Source organism: Amblyraja radiata, chromosome 3, assembly GCF_010909765.2.
Source record: "Amblyraja radiata isolate CabotCenter1 chromosome 3, sAmbRad1.1.pri, whole genome shotgun sequence".
NCBI classification, from domain to species: Eukaryota; Metazoa; Chordata; class Chondrichthyes; order Rajiformes; family Rajidae; genus Amblyraja; species Amblyraja radiata.
Genome location: NC_045958.1, coordinates 104,963,989 through 104,981,004, shown reverse-complemented (window position 1 = coordinate 104,981,004; position 17,016 = coordinate 104,963,989). Strand labels below are relative to the sequence as shown.

The 17,016-nt window shown below is 50.4% G+C and overlaps 1 protein-coding gene across 2 annotated transcripts in view; it reads left to right on the top strand.

Moving 5' to 3' along the window:
* The window catches only part of dab2 (DAB adaptor protein 2), a 61,604-nt gene that overhangs the window by 28,339 nt on the left and 16,249 nt on the right, over nt 1–17,016 (top strand). For both annotated transcript variants that reach the window (XM_033018502.1, XM_033018501.1), the window contains exons 3-9: nt 4,501–4,640; nt 7,191–7,289; nt 8,421–8,552; nt 9,463–9,549; nt 9,929–9,946; nt 11,732–11,782; nt 12,464–12,526. In XM_033018502.1, the coding sequence (XP_032874393.1) occupies nt 4,501–4,640; nt 7,191–7,289; nt 8,421–8,552; nt 9,463–9,549; nt 9,929–9,946; nt 11,732–11,782; nt 12,464–12,526 (590 nt within the window). The remainder of the gene's footprint in view (nt 1–4,500; nt 4,641–7,190; nt 7,290–8,420; nt 8,553–9,462; nt 9,550–9,928; nt 9,947–11,731; nt 11,783–12,463; nt 12,527–17,016) is intronic.

Genomic DNA, 17,016 nt, shown 5'->3' with positions numbered 1-17,016 from the left:
CAGTCTTTCTTCATATGAAAGTCCTGACATCCCAGGAATCAGTCTGGTGAATTTTGTAAGTTTCTATAAGGGCTTTATTCCTTGGAGCGCAGGAGACTGAAGGGGTGATCTTAGAGTTCAGTTTTAGTTTAGTTTATTGTCACGTGTGTAGATCAAACAGTATTGCTGATTTGACCCGTGTCTGGTTTTGCTGCTGACCTGATCCATAATCCCTGTCAGGTTTCCACACCAGCACCACCTAGTGGCATGCGGGCAGCCATGTTAGTTAGTTCAATTTACGACTCCAAGCGTACAGTACTCATTTCGATGGCCTCTGCATGTATTCTAATTAAAGTACTTGTTATGATACATAATGACTCTGTATCAATAGTACTTTGCACATGGTGTCAGAAGTGGGACCGAGGTACAGTGAAAGATTTTGTTGCATGACAATAGACAATAGGTGCAGGAGTAGGCCAGTCGGCCCTTCGAGCCAGCACCGCCATTCAATGTGATCATGGCTGATCATCCACAATCAGTACCCAGTTCCTGCCTTCTCCCCATATCCCCTGACTCCGCTATCTTTAACAGCCCTATCTAGCTCTCTCTTGAAAGTATATAGAGAACCGGCCTCCACTGCCCTCTGAGGCAGAGAATTCCACAGACTCACCACTCTCTGTGTGAAAACGTGTTTCCTCATCTCTGTTCTAAATGGCTTACCCCTTATTCTTAAACTGTGGCCCCTGGCTCTGGACTCCCCCAACATCAGGAACATGGTTCCTTACTTTGGCATGTCCGAACCCTTAATAATCTTATGTTTCAATAGGATACCCTCTCATCCTTCTAAATTCCAGAGTATACAAGCCCAGCTGCTCCGTTCTCTTAGCATATGACAGTCCCGCCATCCAGGGAATCCCTGCTATCCAGTCAGCGGAAAGGGGTGTGTTAAATCATGAGGGCAACAGATAAGGGTGGAGGAATGAAAAACAGAGCATAGTTTAGGGTGAGAAGAGAATAAATTATACTTCAAGATTCAAGAAAGTTTATTGTCATGTGTCCCAGATAGGACAATGAAATTCTTGCTTTGCTTCAGCACAACAGAATATAATAGGCATAAATACAGAACAGATCCGTGTGTCCATATACTATTGAATATATACACAGTATATAGACACATAAATAAGCAGATAAAGTGCAATGGGCTATTAATGATCAGAGGTTTGTTTGAGTTGAGTTTAATAGCCTGATGGCTGTGGGGAAGCAGCTATTCCTGAACCTGGATGTTGCAGATTTCAGGCTCCTGTACCTTCTATCTGATGGCAGCGGGGAGATGAGTGTGTGGCCAGGATGGTGTGGATCCTTGATGATGCTGGCAGCCTTTTTGAGGCAGCGACTGCGATAGATCCCCTCGATGGTAGGGAGATCAGAGCCGATGATGGACTGGGCAGTGTTTACGACTTTTTGCAGTCTTTTCCGCTCCTGGGCGCTCAAGTTGCCGAACCAAGCCACGATGCAACCGGTCAGCATGCTCTCTACTGTGCACCTGTAGAAGTTCGAGAGAGTCCTCCTTGACATACCGACTCTCCGTAATCTTCTCAGGAAGTAGAGGCGCTGATGTGCTTTCTTTATAATTGCATCAGTGTTCTCAGACCAGGAGAGATCTTCAGAAATATGCACGCCCAGGAATTTGAAGCTCTTGACCCTCTCCACCATCGACCCGTTGATATAAACGGGACTATGGGTCCCCATCCTACCCCTTCCAAAGTCCCCAATCAGTTCCTTGGTTTTGCTGGTGTTGAGAGTTAGGTTATTGTGCTGGCACCATTTGGACAGTCGGTAGATCTCTCTTCTATACTCTGACTCGTCCCCATCAGTGATTCGTCCCACAACAGTGGTGTCATCAGCGAACTTGATGGTGGAGTTCGCACTGTGACCGGCTACGCAGTCATGAGTATAGAGTGAGTACAGCAGGGGGCTGAGCATGCAGCCTTGAGGTACTCCCGTGCTGATTGTTATCGAGGATGACACATTTTCACCAATACGGACAGATTGTGATCTGTGGATGAGGAAGTCAAGGATTCAATTGCAGAGGGATGCGCAGAGACCCAGTTCTGAGAGTTTGGTAACCAGCTTGGAGGGGATGATCGTATTAAATGCCGAGCTGTAGTCAATGAATATGAGTTTTTGTTGTCCAAGTGGTCCAGAGCAGAGTGGAGAGCCAGTGAGATCGCATCCACCGTTGATCTGTTGTGGCGGTAAGCGAACTGCAGTGGGTCGAGGTTCTTGTCGAGGTAGGAGTTGATTTGCGCCATGGTCAACATCTCAAAGCACTTCATCACCACCGGCGTTAGTGCCACTGGTCGATAGTCATTGAGGCACGTCACCTTACTCTTCTTGGGCACCGGTATAATGCCCTCTTAAAGCAAGTGGGGACCTCACACCTCAGAAGTGAGAGGTTGAAAATGTCCGTTAAAACTCCAGCCAGTTGGTCCGCACAGGTTTTTAGAACATGACCGGGTATACCATCAGGTCCAGGTGCTTTTCGGGGGTCCACCCCTCTGAAGGATTTCTTGACGTCGGCCTCTGTGACTGAGACTGAAATACCATCACAGCGAATGGGGGCTCGGGAAGGCACATCAGTGTTCTCCCTATCAAAGCGTGCGTAAAACGCATTGAGCTCGCCAGGGAGTGATGTTTCGCTGACATGTGAGCTTCCTCCTGATTTCGCATTGTAGGAGGTGATTGCATTCAGACCCCGCCACAGCTGCCGAACATCTGACTCACCATCCAGCTTGGAGCAGAAGTCCCTTTTGGCCTTTTTGATGGCCTTACAAAGGGTCGTATCTGGACTTCTTGTAGACCACTGTATCATCAGACATGAATGCCCGGTGTCTGGACTTCAGAAGAGTGCGGATCTCGTAGTTCATCCAATGCTTCTGATTGGGAAACACTCAGAAGGTTTTTGTAGCGATGCAGTCCTCAACACATATCTTTCCTCACCTCTGGGGGCAGGAAGAAGCAGCACCGCGGTATGGTCAGATTTACCAAAGTGAGAGCGAGGGATTGAACGATAGGCATCCTTGATGGTGGTGTAGCAGTGGTTGAGGGTGTTTGGTCCTCTGGTGCAGCAGGAGACATGTTGGTGGAAGTTAGGGAGCGATTTCTTGAGGTTTGCTTTGTTGAAGTCCCCAGCTATGGTGGTAAACGCCTCGGGGTAAGACGTCTGGTGTTTGTTGACCACGGCGTGCAGCTCCTCCAGTGCCTGACGGAAGTCTGCTTGGGGTGGGATGTAGACCGCGATCAGGATGATGGAGGTGAATTCCCTCGGAAGGTAGAAGGGACGGCACTTCACCACCAGATGTTCGAGGTGTGGAGAGCAGGAGATGGACAGGATTGCCACATCTAAGCACCACGCAGGGTTGACCATGAGGCAGGCGCCCCCTCCTCTCCCTTTCCCAGATGCCTGCGTACGGTCCATACGGTGGATGGAGAAACCTTCAGGCTGGACCGCTGAGTCTGGGGAGCTGGGGGTGAGCCATGTCTCTGTGAAACAGAACACAGAGCATTCCCTCAGCTCCCTTTGATAAAGCAGCAGATAAAACGTCACATAGAAACATAAAAAATAGGTGCGGGAGTAGGCCATTCGGCCCTTCAAGCCAGCACAGCTATTCAATATGGTCATGGCTGATCATCCAAAATCAGAACCCTGACTCGCTTAGTGCAAGGTAAAGTCTAATTAAACACAGTCCAAGGGTCCCCAATGAGGTAGATAGTAGTTCAGGACCACTCTCTAGTTGGTGATAGCATGGTTCAGTTGCCTGATAACAGCTGGGAAGAAACTGTCCCTGAATCTGGAGGTGTGCGTTTTCACACTTCTGTACCTTTTGCCCGATGGGAGAGGGGAGAAGAGGGAGTGGCCAGGGGTGAGACCGGTCCTTGATTATGCTGCTGGCCTTGCTGAGGCAGCATGAGGTGTAGATGGAGTCAATGGAAGGGAGGCTGGTTTGTGTGATGGTCTGGGCTGCGTCCACAATTTGCTGCAATTTCTTGCAGTCTTGGACGGTGCTGTTCCCAAACCGTGCTGTGATGCATCCCGATAAAATGCTTTCTGCGGCGCATCTGTAGAGGTTGGTGAGAGTTGTCGGGGACATGCCGAACTTCCTAAGCCTTCTCAGGAAGTGGAGGTGTTGGTGTACTTTCACACCCAAGATCATTTGTTGTTTGTTGGGAAGAAGCTGTTCTTGCATCTGGAGGCCACTGTTTTTAGATCCCTGTACTCTCCCAATGGTGTTGGAAGGAACTGCAGATGCTGGTTTAAACCAAAGATAGACACAAAAAGCTGGAGTAACTCAGCGGGACAGGCAGCGATGAGATGAGAGCGTGGACAGGGTTGGTGTGTGTCTTAGATGCTGGCTGCCTTATTGAAGCAGCATCTCCTGTAGATCCCTTTAATGTTGAGGAGGTCAGTACCCGTGATGGAACCGTTGTAACACTATGGCTTCACTACTCTGCTCTTCCCAGGTCCAGAGAAGACCGAGGAATTCCTCCTGGCCAGGTTCAAAGGTGACGGGATCCGCTACAAGGCCAAGATAATTGGTATTGATGATGTGACTGATGCCCGAGGAGATCAAATGTGCCAGGATTCGATGATGAAACTGAAGGTACGGTCTCTGCTTTCTTCCCCCCCCCCCCCCCAACCCCCCACAGGGGACCATTGGTCCAAAACTAGATATTGCTAAAACATTAACGTCGGAAGGTGAGAGGGGAAAGATTTAATAGCAACCTGAGGGGCAACATTTTGCACACAGATGGTGGTGAGTGTCTGTGACGAACTGCCAGAGGAGGTGGGTAGTTTGGACATTTGGATAGGTACATGGGCAGGGAGGATATGGCCAAAACATGGGCAAATGGGACAAAAAGCTGGAGTAATTCTATGGGTCAGGCAGCATCTCGGGAGAAAAGGAATCGGTGACATCCCTCCCCCACCCAAGTGGTTATACCAGCTTCAGTCGTCTTGTTGAGTCTCATTGCCTGTAACTAGTTTTCACCTACTCCACAACTAACAATGGCCTGTTTCCTTCATCATCGTTACTTTTTTGCATACATTTCAGTTCTCCTCCCAGGCAAATGGAGAGATGTCTTGGTTAGCAGGGATGAGTTGGGCTGAAGAGCCTGTTTCCATGTTGTATAGTGGACTCTGCCATGGCCTGTCCTATACCCTCTCTGGTAGTGTTGTCAGGTCAAGTCACATTTATTTATATAGCACATTTAAAAAACAACTCTCGTTGGCCAAAGTGTTTTACATTTGCTATAAGAATAGTATAAACAAACAAACTACATACATATATACATATAGCCCTCGCTCAGTGGACGTCAGGAAAGGCTTGGGAGTATAGATAAGATTTTAGTCTTGACTTAAAGGAGTCGATGGAGGGGGCAGTTCTGATGGGAAGGAGGATGCTGTTCCACAGTCTAGGATCTGCAACCGCAAAGGCACGGTCGCCCCTGAGCTTATGCCTAGATCGCGGGATATTCAGCAGCCCCAAGTTGGCCGATCTGAGGGACCTGGAGGTGGAGTGGTGGGTGCAAAGACTTTTAATGTAGGAGGGGGCAAGCCCATTGAGGGCTTTGTAGACATAGAGGAGGGTCTTGAAATGTATACGGAACCGCACAGGGAGCCAGTGGAGAGGGGCCAGGATCCGGGTGATGTGGTCCCTTTTTCGTGTGCCCGTCAGGAGTCTCGCTGCGGCGTTTTGGACCAGTTGCAGGCGGGACAGGGAAGATTGGCTGATGCCAGTGTAAAGAGAGTTGCAGTAATCTAGGCGGGAGGAGATGAATGTGTGGATGATCTTTTCGGACATTAAGAGCTGCAGATGCTGGTTTACATAGACAGTCTGTGACCCCAGCAAAGTTGGTGTCATTTGCAAACGTAATAACTGACCCATGTTCATTCTTGACCCATGTCTGTATGGAGTTTGTACGTTCTCCCCGTGAACGCGTGCCTTACCTCCAGTTTTATCCCACATTCCAAAAACGTGCAGGTTTGTAGGTTAATTGGCTTCTGTAAATTGTCCCTGATGTCTAGGATAGAAGTAATGTATGGTTGATTGGTGGTCAGTGCGGACTTGCTGGGCCGTAGGGCCTGTTCCCACGCTGTATCTCAAAACCAAACCAGTCTACATTTGCGTCCAAATCAAAGTGCAGTGCTGGAGTAACTCAGCGGGTCAGGCAGCATCTCTGGGAAACATGGATAGGTGACGTTTCACACAGTGCTGGAGTAACTCAGCGGGTCAGGCAGCATCTCTGGAGAACATGGATAGGTGACGTTTCACACAGTGCTGGAGTAACTCAGCGGGTCAGGCAGCATCTCTGGAGAACATGGATATATTCTCCAGGGATGCCAAGTTACTCCAGTACTGTCTTTCTCTGACATGGTCTTGGTCCATGCTGGTGGTAGTGTGAGGTGTGCGTGCGTGTGTACCCAGCCCACTGTGTGAAGGTGAGTTTACTTTAGAGAAGCAGTGTGGAAACAGGCCCTTCGGCCCACCGAGTCCACGCCGACCAGCGATCCCCACACGTTAATTAACACTATCCTACAGACACGAGGGACAATTTGGAGGCTAACTAACCTACAAACCTGTACATCTTTGGAGTGTGGGAGGAAACCAGAGCACCCGGTGAAAACCCACACTGTCACAGGGAGAATGTACAAACTCAGTACAGAAAGCACCCGTAGTCAGGATTGAACCTGGGATCTGGCACTGTGAGGCAGCAACTCTACTACTGCCCAACAGGGTTGTCCTAGCAATGTGGGAAAAGAGTCATAAGGTCATGTGATATGAGCAGAATTAGGCCATTCGGCCCATCAAATCTACTCCGCCATTCAATCATGGCTGGTCTATCTCCCCCTCCAAACCCCATTCCCCTGCCTTCTCCCCGTAACCCCGTACTAATCTCCACTGACTTGGCCTCCACAGCCTTCTGTGGCAAAGAATTCCACATATTCACCACCCTCTGACTAAAGAAATTCAGGCCCATCTCCTGGCAGTGACGTGGGGGGGGGGGGGGGGGGGGGGGGGGGGGGGGGAAACGGGTCACGTTATGTTTTGGTGCAGGAATGGTTTCTGTAAGGTGGGCTGGGATCTTGTGTTGCCTGTTCTCTGCTGACGTGACTCTGTGTTGACCACTTGTCTGATGACTCTCCTGACCAGGGTATTGCCATCGCCGCCCGTGCCCAGGGCCAGCACAAGCAGAGGATCTGGTTGACCATCTCCCTGTCTGGGATCAAGCTGATTGACGAGAAGACTGGAGTGAGTATTCTTCTGCGCACAATCAGTTCAGTTTCCTGACGCGTGTACCGAGGTTCTTGATTAGTGTGGTTGTCAGGGGTTATGAGGAGAAGGCAGGAGAATGGGGTTAGGAGGGAGAGATCCATGATTGAATGGCAGAGTAGACTCGATGGGCCGAATGGCCTAATTCTGATCCTGTCATGTGATCTTATGAGTAGGAGAATCCAGATCCAGAGGACATAAGTTTAAGGTGGGGGGGGAGATTTAATTGGAACATGAGGGGCAACCTTTTCTTTACAATGAGTGGTGGGTGTATGGAACGAGCTGCTGTTGGAGGTAGTTAAGTATATCAGTAGTGTCGCAACGTTTTTTTTTAGTTTTTTTTTAAAAATTATTTTTATTAGAAGTACGGTAAATTATCCACTGACTTGGATACAATAATACACAACACATATATCTTAATACATTTTTTGTACCGCTTCATTTTTTTGAGCTTTAAGAAAAAGATAGAAGTAAGGAAAGTAAAGAAAGTGCGCAAGAGTCGTGAAGTGCAAGAGAGTGTTGGGAAAAGAAAGCCCCTTAGAAAAGAAGTTAGAGAAGGAAGTAAAGTAAGAAAGTAGACCCTAGAAAAGAAAGAAAAAGAAAGTAGGAACAATCGCTCTATTATAACATTAAACTCCGCAGAAAGGGGACTACCAACCAAGTCTGTTTTTATTGTTTGTTGTCGCAACGTTTAAGAAGCATTTAGATAGGGTACATGGAAACTGTGTAAGAAGAAACTGCAGATGCTGGTTTAAACCGAAGATAGACACAAAAAGCTGGTGTAACTCTGAGGGACAGGCAGCATCTCTGGAGAGAAGGAATGGGTGACGTTTCGGGTCGAGACCCTTCTTCAGTCTGGTTAGGGATGAGGGAAACGAGAGATATAGACGGTGATGTGGGGAGAAAAAGATCAATGAATGCCAGGTTCTGGAGGGATATTGGTCAAACGCAGGCAGTTGGGACTAGTGTAGATGGGACATGTTGGTCGGCGTGGGCAATATTGGGCTGAAGGGCCTGTTTCCATGCTGGAAGACACGGTGGCAGGGGATGGGTGTGGGTGAAGGGCTCCTGTCACTGACTGCGGCCCTCGTACCACCCGCCCCCACACAGGTGATCGAACAGGAACACACGGTCAACAGGATCTCCTTCATCGCCCGCGACGTCACCGACAACCGCGCCTTTGGCTACGTGTGTGGAGCAGAGGGCCAGCACCAGTTCTTCGCCATCAAGACCGCCCAGCAGGTACGGTGACCCTCCATGACGGGGTGGGCACAGGGTGCGGTGGCCACGTGGGTGTGGGGGAAAGAAACTAAACGTTCCATAACCAACGTAGAGACAAAGAACTGATGTTGGTTTATACCGAAGATCGACACAGTGCTGGAGTAACTCAGTGGCTCAGGCAGCATCTCCAGAGAAAAAGGAATAGGTGACGTTTCGGGATCGGAAAGGTTCCCCGACCCATCCATGTTCTCCGGAGATGCTGCCTGACCCACTGAGTTACTCCAGCAGTCTGTGAAACGTCACCCATCCATGTTCACCACAGATGCTGCCTGACCTGCTGAGTTACTCCAGCACTCTGTGAAACGTCACCCATCCATGTTCTCCAGAGATGCTGCCTGACCCGCTGAGTTACTCCAGCACTCTGTGAAACGTCACCTATCCATGTTCACCACAGATGCTGCCTGACCCGCTGAGTTACTCCAGCACTCTGTGTGTCTGTTCTTGGTCTGAAGAAGTGGCCTGACCCGAAATGTTCCCCAATGCTGGCACATCCCTACACGTTCTTAGGTTAATTGGTGTCAGTAAAATTGTGAATTGTCCCTAGTGCGCGGGATAGTGCTCGTGTACGGGGATCGCCTGTTGGCGTATATTCAGTGGGCCGAAGGGCCTGTTTCCATGCAGTTTCTCTAAAATAAAGTCTCAAACAAGAAGAAACCCACGCGGTCGCGGGGAGAACGTGCAAACTCCGCGTAGGCAGCACCCGAGGGCAGCATTGAGCCTGGGTGTCTGGTGCTGTGTGTCAGCGGGTCTACCCGCTGCGCCGCTGCTATAATTGCAGCTGCCGAGCATTGTCCTGGTCGGTGTGAATGGTTTCCACTTGAACCTCGCGGGACCCTGTGCTATTCCCCTCATGTGAGCTGTTGTTTCCCAGGCAGAGCCGCTGGTCGTGGATCTGAAGGACCTTTTCCAGCTGGTCTACAACTTGAAGAAGAAGGAGGAAGTGGAGAATCAGGCCGAGGTGAGGAAGCTCTTCAGGGCAAGGAGGGAGCCCCCCCCCCCCCCCCCCCCCCCATCCTCCCAATGGGGTGGTCTGGCTGTGGGTGGAACATTGGGTGGGGGAGGCTTGTGGGTGTGGGCTCGGACATCAATGTGTTGGTCGGTTGGTTAACAGTGAAGAGCATTTTTGTTGCGCGCTATCCAGTCGGCAGAAAGACTACACATGATTACAATCCCACAGTGTACAGATACAGAATAAAGGGAATAACGTTTAGTGCAAGATGATGCCATGATGAAAACCAACTCAATGCAGCCAGTCTAACTCTGCCAATGAGCGACACAACACCGCTCCATTCTACGTGCTGCCAGAACTCAACTCCTCGTTTTCTTTTGTCTTTCAGGATGACAAGCCCACTGAGGTAAGATCTCCAATGTTCTGGAAGGGCGTCACAATGGCGCAGCGGTAGAGTTGCCGCCTCACAGCGCCAGAGACCCGGGTTCCATCCCGTCTACGGGTGCTGTCTGTACGGAGTTTTTGGACCATCTCCCCGTGACCTGCGTGGGTTTTCTCTGGGAGCTCAGGTTTCCTCCCACACTCCAAAGACGTATCGTTTTATTGGTTGATAGGCTTCTGCAAATTGTCCCTCCTGTGAAGGATAGAACTAGTGTACGGGGTGATCGTTGGTCAGCACGGACTCAGTGGGCCGAAGGGCCTGTTTCCACGCAGTATCTGGAGAGAAGGGATCTCTCAACGAAACCCAAGCCATTGATTCATCAAACTACATCCCACCTTCTGGACATAAATATCAGAACATGGAACACTACAGCGGAGTATCAGGCCTACCTGATCTCCCGGTTGCTCAACACTGCAACTCCCCCTCCCATTCCCACACTGACCTTTCTGTCCTGGGCCTCCTCCACTGTCTCCACAGTGAGGCCCAGCGCAAATTGGAGGAACAGTACCTCATCTTTCGCTTGGGCAGCTTACACCCCAGCAGTATGAACATTGACTTCTGTAACTACAAGTAACCCTTGCCTTCCCTCTCTCTCCATCCCCTTCCTCACCCTAGTCCTCCGACCAGTTTGACTGTCCTCCTGATTCAATTTTACATTGCATGCCTCGTTGTCATCTTCACCTAGCTAACAATGATTCACTCTACATTTCCCTTGAGCCTTGTCCCTTTTGATCTCCCATTTTCACACCTTACCCTTTCATATCTCTGTGTCTCCCTCTCCCCTGCCTCTCAGTCTGAAGAAGGGTCTCGATCTGAAACGTCACCCATCCCTTCTCTCCAGAGATGCTGCCTGTCCCGCTGAGTTACTCCAACATTTTGTGTCTATCTTCAGATAAGGCCCTTTGGCCCACAGTGTCTACGAACAACATGATGCCCAGACCAACTCTTACCTACCTCTCCGTAATCCTTATTCCCCCCTCCCCATTCTCAGCATAGCCATGCGCCTATCCCAAAGTCACTCAAATGCCCCTTTCCTATCTGACACAATGTTTCTTGATTATGTTTTTATGAAACCTGCCCCTTTGAAGATTTACTTCAGAATTTAGAGATACTGTGCGGAAACAGGCCCGCACACGAGCGCGATCCTACACGCCACGGACAATTTGCACTTTACCGAAGCCAATGAACCTACAAACCTGCACTTCTTAGAAAATGTGGAGGGAAACCGGAGCGCCCGGAGAAAACCCACGTGGTAACAGAAGGTACAAACTCCGCACAGACAGCACCCGTAGTTAAGATCGAACCGGGGTCTCTGGTGCTGTGAGGCAGCAACTCTACTGCTGCGCCACCGTGCCGCACAAAGAAACATAGAAAATAGGTGCAGGAGGAGGCCATTCGGCCCTTCGAGCCAGCACCGCCATTCATTGTGATCATGGCTGATCGTCCCCAATCAATAACCCTTGCCTGCCTTCTCCCCATATCCCTTGATTCCACTAGCCCCTGGAGTTCTATCTAACTCTCTCTTAAATCCATCCAGTGAATTGGCCTCCACTTCCCTCTGTGGCAGGGAATTCAACAAATTCACAACTCTCTGGGTGAAAAAGTTTTTTCTCACCTCAGTCTTAAATGGCCTCCCCTTTATTCTAAGATGAGATGCAATTATTTCAACCCATGTGCGTACCATCTGGGACTTATGGAGTGGACTGATAGTGGCACAGTGTTTACCATGTTTCTCCCCCCCCCCAACAGAATTGCAGTCCACTGCTGAAGTTTGATGATGCAGTGTCCGGCATTAAGAATGTAAGTCGGATTTTGTTTTTTTTTGGGTGGGGGGGGGGGGGGGGGGGGGTGGTTAGCTAATAATTAAAGCTGCTGCATCTCAGTTCAGTTTCATTTATTGTCATGTGTACAGAGGTACCGTGAACAGCTTTTGTAGCGTGCTCTCCAGTCAGCGGAAAGACAATATGTGATTACAATCGAGCCATTTACACTGTGCATACACATGTTAGGGGATTGTGTAGGAAGGAACTGCAGATGCTGGTTTAAACCGAAGATAGACACTAAATGCTGGAGTAACTTAGCGGGACAGGCAGCATCTCTGGTGGGAAGGAATGGGTGACATTTCGGGTTGAGACCCTTGTCCAACCAGTCTGAAGAAGGGTCTCGACCCGAAACGTCACCCATTCCTTCTCTCCAGAGATGCTGCCTGTCCCGCTGAGTTACTCCAGCATGTTGTGTCTATCTTGATAAGGGGTTAATGTTCAGTACACGATAAAGCCAGTAAAGTCCAATCTGGGAGAGCGTACAAACACCGTAAAGGCAAGCGGCGGCAGTCGGAATCGAACCCGAGTGTCTGGCGCTGTGAGGCAGTGGCTCTACCGCTTGATGGGCAGAATGGCCTAATTCTGCTCCTCTCATTGATGATCTTATGAACCAACCTGTTGTGAATTTTAACTTGTATTGTTTCCTTTCCTTCCGCAGGATATTGACCAACTGCAGTTGTTTGGCGACATGTCCACACCTCCTGACATCCACTCCCCTACGGTAAGCAAAGTCTCTGCTGGCCTGGGCAGCGTACATGACGCTGAGGCCACTGTTCTCGGCCTGTACCATCCTTCAATGTTCAATGACGCGATATTGGTGAAACACGCGATGAAGTTCTTTTATTGCGTACAGTTCAATAAAGTATTGCCATCTCTAAGCACGATCCCCGATTTGGCAGAGTGTACAGAGAAGGCCCACTGAGACCGCGGGCAAGAGTCGCCAGGTTTTGGCTCCGTTTTCCATGTCCAGTCCACGCTCGAGGTCTTATGAGCGATTCCCGCTCCAGCTAGGGTCGCCAACTTTCCCACTCCCAAATAACGGACAAAAGGTCAAAATACGGGACAAATTCCCGACGGCAATTCGTTGACCGACTCGGCCGTGGCTGGGTGAATGATGAGTTGTCCCGGGTGCTGGACTACACACAAAGCCCAGCCGGCGGGCCAGCTGAGGAGTTTTGGCCCCGGCACCCCATCCAACTCATGAACCGATGATCGGCCATGAGAAGGAGGGGTGGCGGTGGTTTCGGCGGTAGGCGAAGGTCCGAGGTTGAACAGCTGGCTGGGCTGCCGACCGATAGGGCCACGGGCGAGGCGCTGCTGCTGCTGCACTCCATGGGCTGCACTACGTCGGGACGGGTGAGGCGGGGCCGGACGCGGTGCTCCGACCCGACAGTCCCCTCGACCCGAGTAGTAGCAGTCAAATACGGGACAAGGGCGGTCCTGTACGGGACAAACCAATTTAGCCAAATATACGGGCTGTCCCGGCTAACACGGGACAGTTGGCAACCCTCGTTCCAGGCGAGCTCCAGGCTGCTGCAGGGCCTCCAGTCATCGCCATCCCTTAAACGTGTGGGTCGACCAGTGAACCAATGTCCCTCTCCTCGCCCGCCCAGCTTTGTGCCCGCGGGGGGCACCTGTTTTGAGGGGCGCGTAAGGCAAGGCCCCAGTTGCCTCTCCTCCTGGCCTTGCTCCTCATATCCACCATCGCCCGCTCCATCTCTGGTCTTGAGGCCAACGAGCAGGGACCGGCTCGGTGGCTCCCTCTACAGGCCACGTGGCCCACTGGATCTTGTTGGTCTGGCTGCATTTCTACCTGACCTTTGCGGCCAGTTCGATGTCTTGTTGGATTGCCAGCTGAGCAAGCCCTTGTCCTCTCCCAAGGGTGGCCAGTGATGGTTTGCTTTTACACAGTAAACGTGCCCCCGTGATGCTAAAATCACAGCAAATTGTGGAGGCAGCCCAGACCATCACACAGACAGACCAACCTCCCTTCCATTGACTCAATTTGCACCTCACGCTAACTCAGCAAGGCCGGCAGCATAATCAAGGACGAGTTGCACCCCGGTCACTCCCTCTTCCCCCTCTCCCATCTGCAATGGGGTAGAGGTGAATCGGACAGCACCCTAGCTTATGGAAGGACCGTTCAGAAGCCTGATAACAGAGGGGAAGAAACTGTTCCTGAGTCTGGTGGTGCGCGCTTTCAAGCTTCTGTACCTTCTGCCGGACGGGAGCGGGGAGAAGAAGGAATGACCGGGATGGGACAGGGACAAGTCTTTGATTATGTTGGCTGCTTTCCCGAGGCAGCGTGAAGTGTAGATGGAGGCGATGGTGGGGAGTGTGGCCTGTGTGATGGACTGGGCTACATCTACAATGGTGGGGAGCGTGGTCTGTGTGATGGACTGGGCTACATCTACAACTCTGTGTGATTTCTTGCGGTCTTGGACAGAGCTGTTCCCAAACCAAGCTGTGAAGCATCCCGACAGTGTGCTCTCTACGGTGCAGCTGTAGATGTTTGTAAGAGTCATGCATGATTCAACACAATGATATGCCATAGGTCACATGAGACTGGATTCTAATGGAGGCAGAGTTGAGAACGGGTGTACGACAGACACAGAGTGCTGGAGTAACTCAGCGGGTCAGGCAGCATCTGTGGAGAACATGGATAGGTGACGTTTCACAGAGTGCTGGAGTAACTCAGCGGGTCAGGCAGCATCTCTGGAGAACATGGGTAGGTGACCTTTCTTCAGACTGAAAGTAAGGGGCGGGGATGAAGGAGTGGTCTTTTCTCGCCTCTAACTCTTCACCTCCCGCTCCCCAGCCCCTACTTTCAATATGATGAAGGGTCCCAACGCCTATTTCTTCTCAGCAGCGATGCTGCCTGTCCCGCTGAGTTACTCCCGCATTTTGTGCCTATTTTCAGTGTAAATCGGCATCTGCAGTTCCTTCCTACACATTTAGAGCAGGTCTGTGTCGAGTGATCAAATCCTGTTGCAACAGATATTTGAGTGGGAAGGCGTACAGTTAATGTTTGCCAGAACAAGCAGGAATGTTATGAATATTGACTTCTCTAACTCCAAGTGTCCTTTGCTTTTCCACACTCTCCATCCCTTCCCACCCGTGTTTACCGACCAGTCAGACTGTCTCCTTGATTACATTTTATCTCTGTATGCTTCGTTGTCACCTTCCCCGAACTAACAATTCCACATTTATCTATCTTTTTCTTTATTGATCTATTTTGGCAAAGCCGACAACCAAGTTTTCTGAACTAATTTATTAACACAATCACTCCTTGGCATACAGGCCTCTGCAAACACGTCTGACCACAACGGTGGTCAGCAAACAACTGTGGCGCGAAAGCGAAACCGCAGCCCCTCCCGAGTCACGTGACTGCGGCTTCCCGAACGCCGGGTTCCATACCTGCGTGCGCCAGCAGGCGCCGCTATACTATTCTACATTTTCCTTGCACTTTGTCCTCTTTGATCTCCTGGTTTCTCACCTTACCCTTCCATATCTCTGTGGCTCCCCCTTCCCCGACTCCCAGTCTGAAGAAGGGCCTCGACCCAAAACGTCACCGGTCCTTCTCTCCAGAGATGCTGCCTGTCCCGCTGAGTTACTCCAGCCTTTTGTGTCTATCTTGGGAATGTTGTGGAGTTCACTGTGGGTTATTCCAGTCCACATTGGAGTTGCCGGCATGCCGGAGGAATTGGCCACCATGCCAGACTTGAATTGGGCTGTGGCCAGAAATGTCTCCGGCATGAATCCTCCAACCAGTGTTTGCTAGAAGCTGTTCTCATTCCGGGAGGATTAGAGGACTTTTACAATTCTATTGTTTACGCCAGCCTTCTCTTGACAGTGTTAAACGTGGCCTTGTGAGCTCGCTGCTGTGTAATGTTAAAGTTCTAGAACGATACAGCGTAGAAACAGGCCCTTCGGCCCACCTTGTCAGTGCTGACCAAGATGGCTTTAGAGATACAGCGTGGAAAAAGGCCCTTTCAGCCCACTGAGTCCACTCCAACCAGCGATCACTGTCCCTAGTATGTAGGAAGCCAATTAACCTACAAACCCTGGAATGTGGGAGGAAACCGGAGCACCCGGAGAAAACAAACAAAGGTCACAGGGAGAACATACAAACTCTGTACAGACAGCACCCGTAGTCTGGATCGGACCCGGATCTCTGGCGCTGTAAGGCAGCGACTCTACCGCTGGGCCACCGTGCCTCACTGAATCCTGCCGTTCTGCGCCAGTCACATTTTTGCCCCCATTTGTGGCCTCTAAACCCTTCCTGTCCATACTTGTCCAAATATCTTTTAAAAGTCGTAATTATATCCATTTAAAGGTTCTCCTGGCAGCTCGTTCCACATACAGATGCCTCCCAAGTGGAAAAATTGCCCCTGAGCTCCCGCATTAATCTCACCTTAAGTTCTGTCACCTTAAGCCTGTGCCCTCTAGTTTTAGAATCCTCTACCCTGTGGGAAATGACACTGGTTGCTTGCTGAGCTGGCCAAGTTGAAGTGGGCAAATGCCAACCTGTTGCCCACTCTGGGCCAGCGACAAAGCTTGAACTGAAGTGACCTTCACTCTAGGACGGTTGGCATCTTGTCTTGCGTTATGCACGTGGGCTATACGGTGGCAGCTTGAGGCAAATGCTGCAATACTATTCAGTCACTGAACCACTAAAGGCCTTGGGTGTTACAGGTTTGACGTCCCTGGTGAACCAGTATTTTACCTGATGAAGGCTAGACACAAAATCCTCTCCTTACGATGGGGCCGAACGGCTTAATTCTGCTCCATAACAACCTATGAACTTGTTCTAACTGAATGGTGAAAGGCCTGGATAGAGTGGATGTGGAGAGGATGTTTCCTCTCGTGGGAGAGTCTAGGACTAGGAGGTCATAGCCTCCGAGTTAAAGGACGTTCTTTTAGGAAGGAGATGAGGAGGAATATTTTTATTCGGAGGGTGGTGAATCTGCGGATTTGTAGCCACAGAAGACTGGAGGCCAAGTCAATGGATATTTTTAAACCACAGATTAACAGATTCTTGATTAGTGGGAGTGTCAGGGGAGAAGGCAGGAGAATGGGGTTGAGAGGGAGGGAGAGATAGATCAGCCGTGACTGAATGGCGGAGTAGACGATGGGCCGAATGGCCTAATTCTTCTCCTATCACTTATGGATGAGAAGGGCGTAGAGAGGTGTGGACTAATGGTGAGCTGT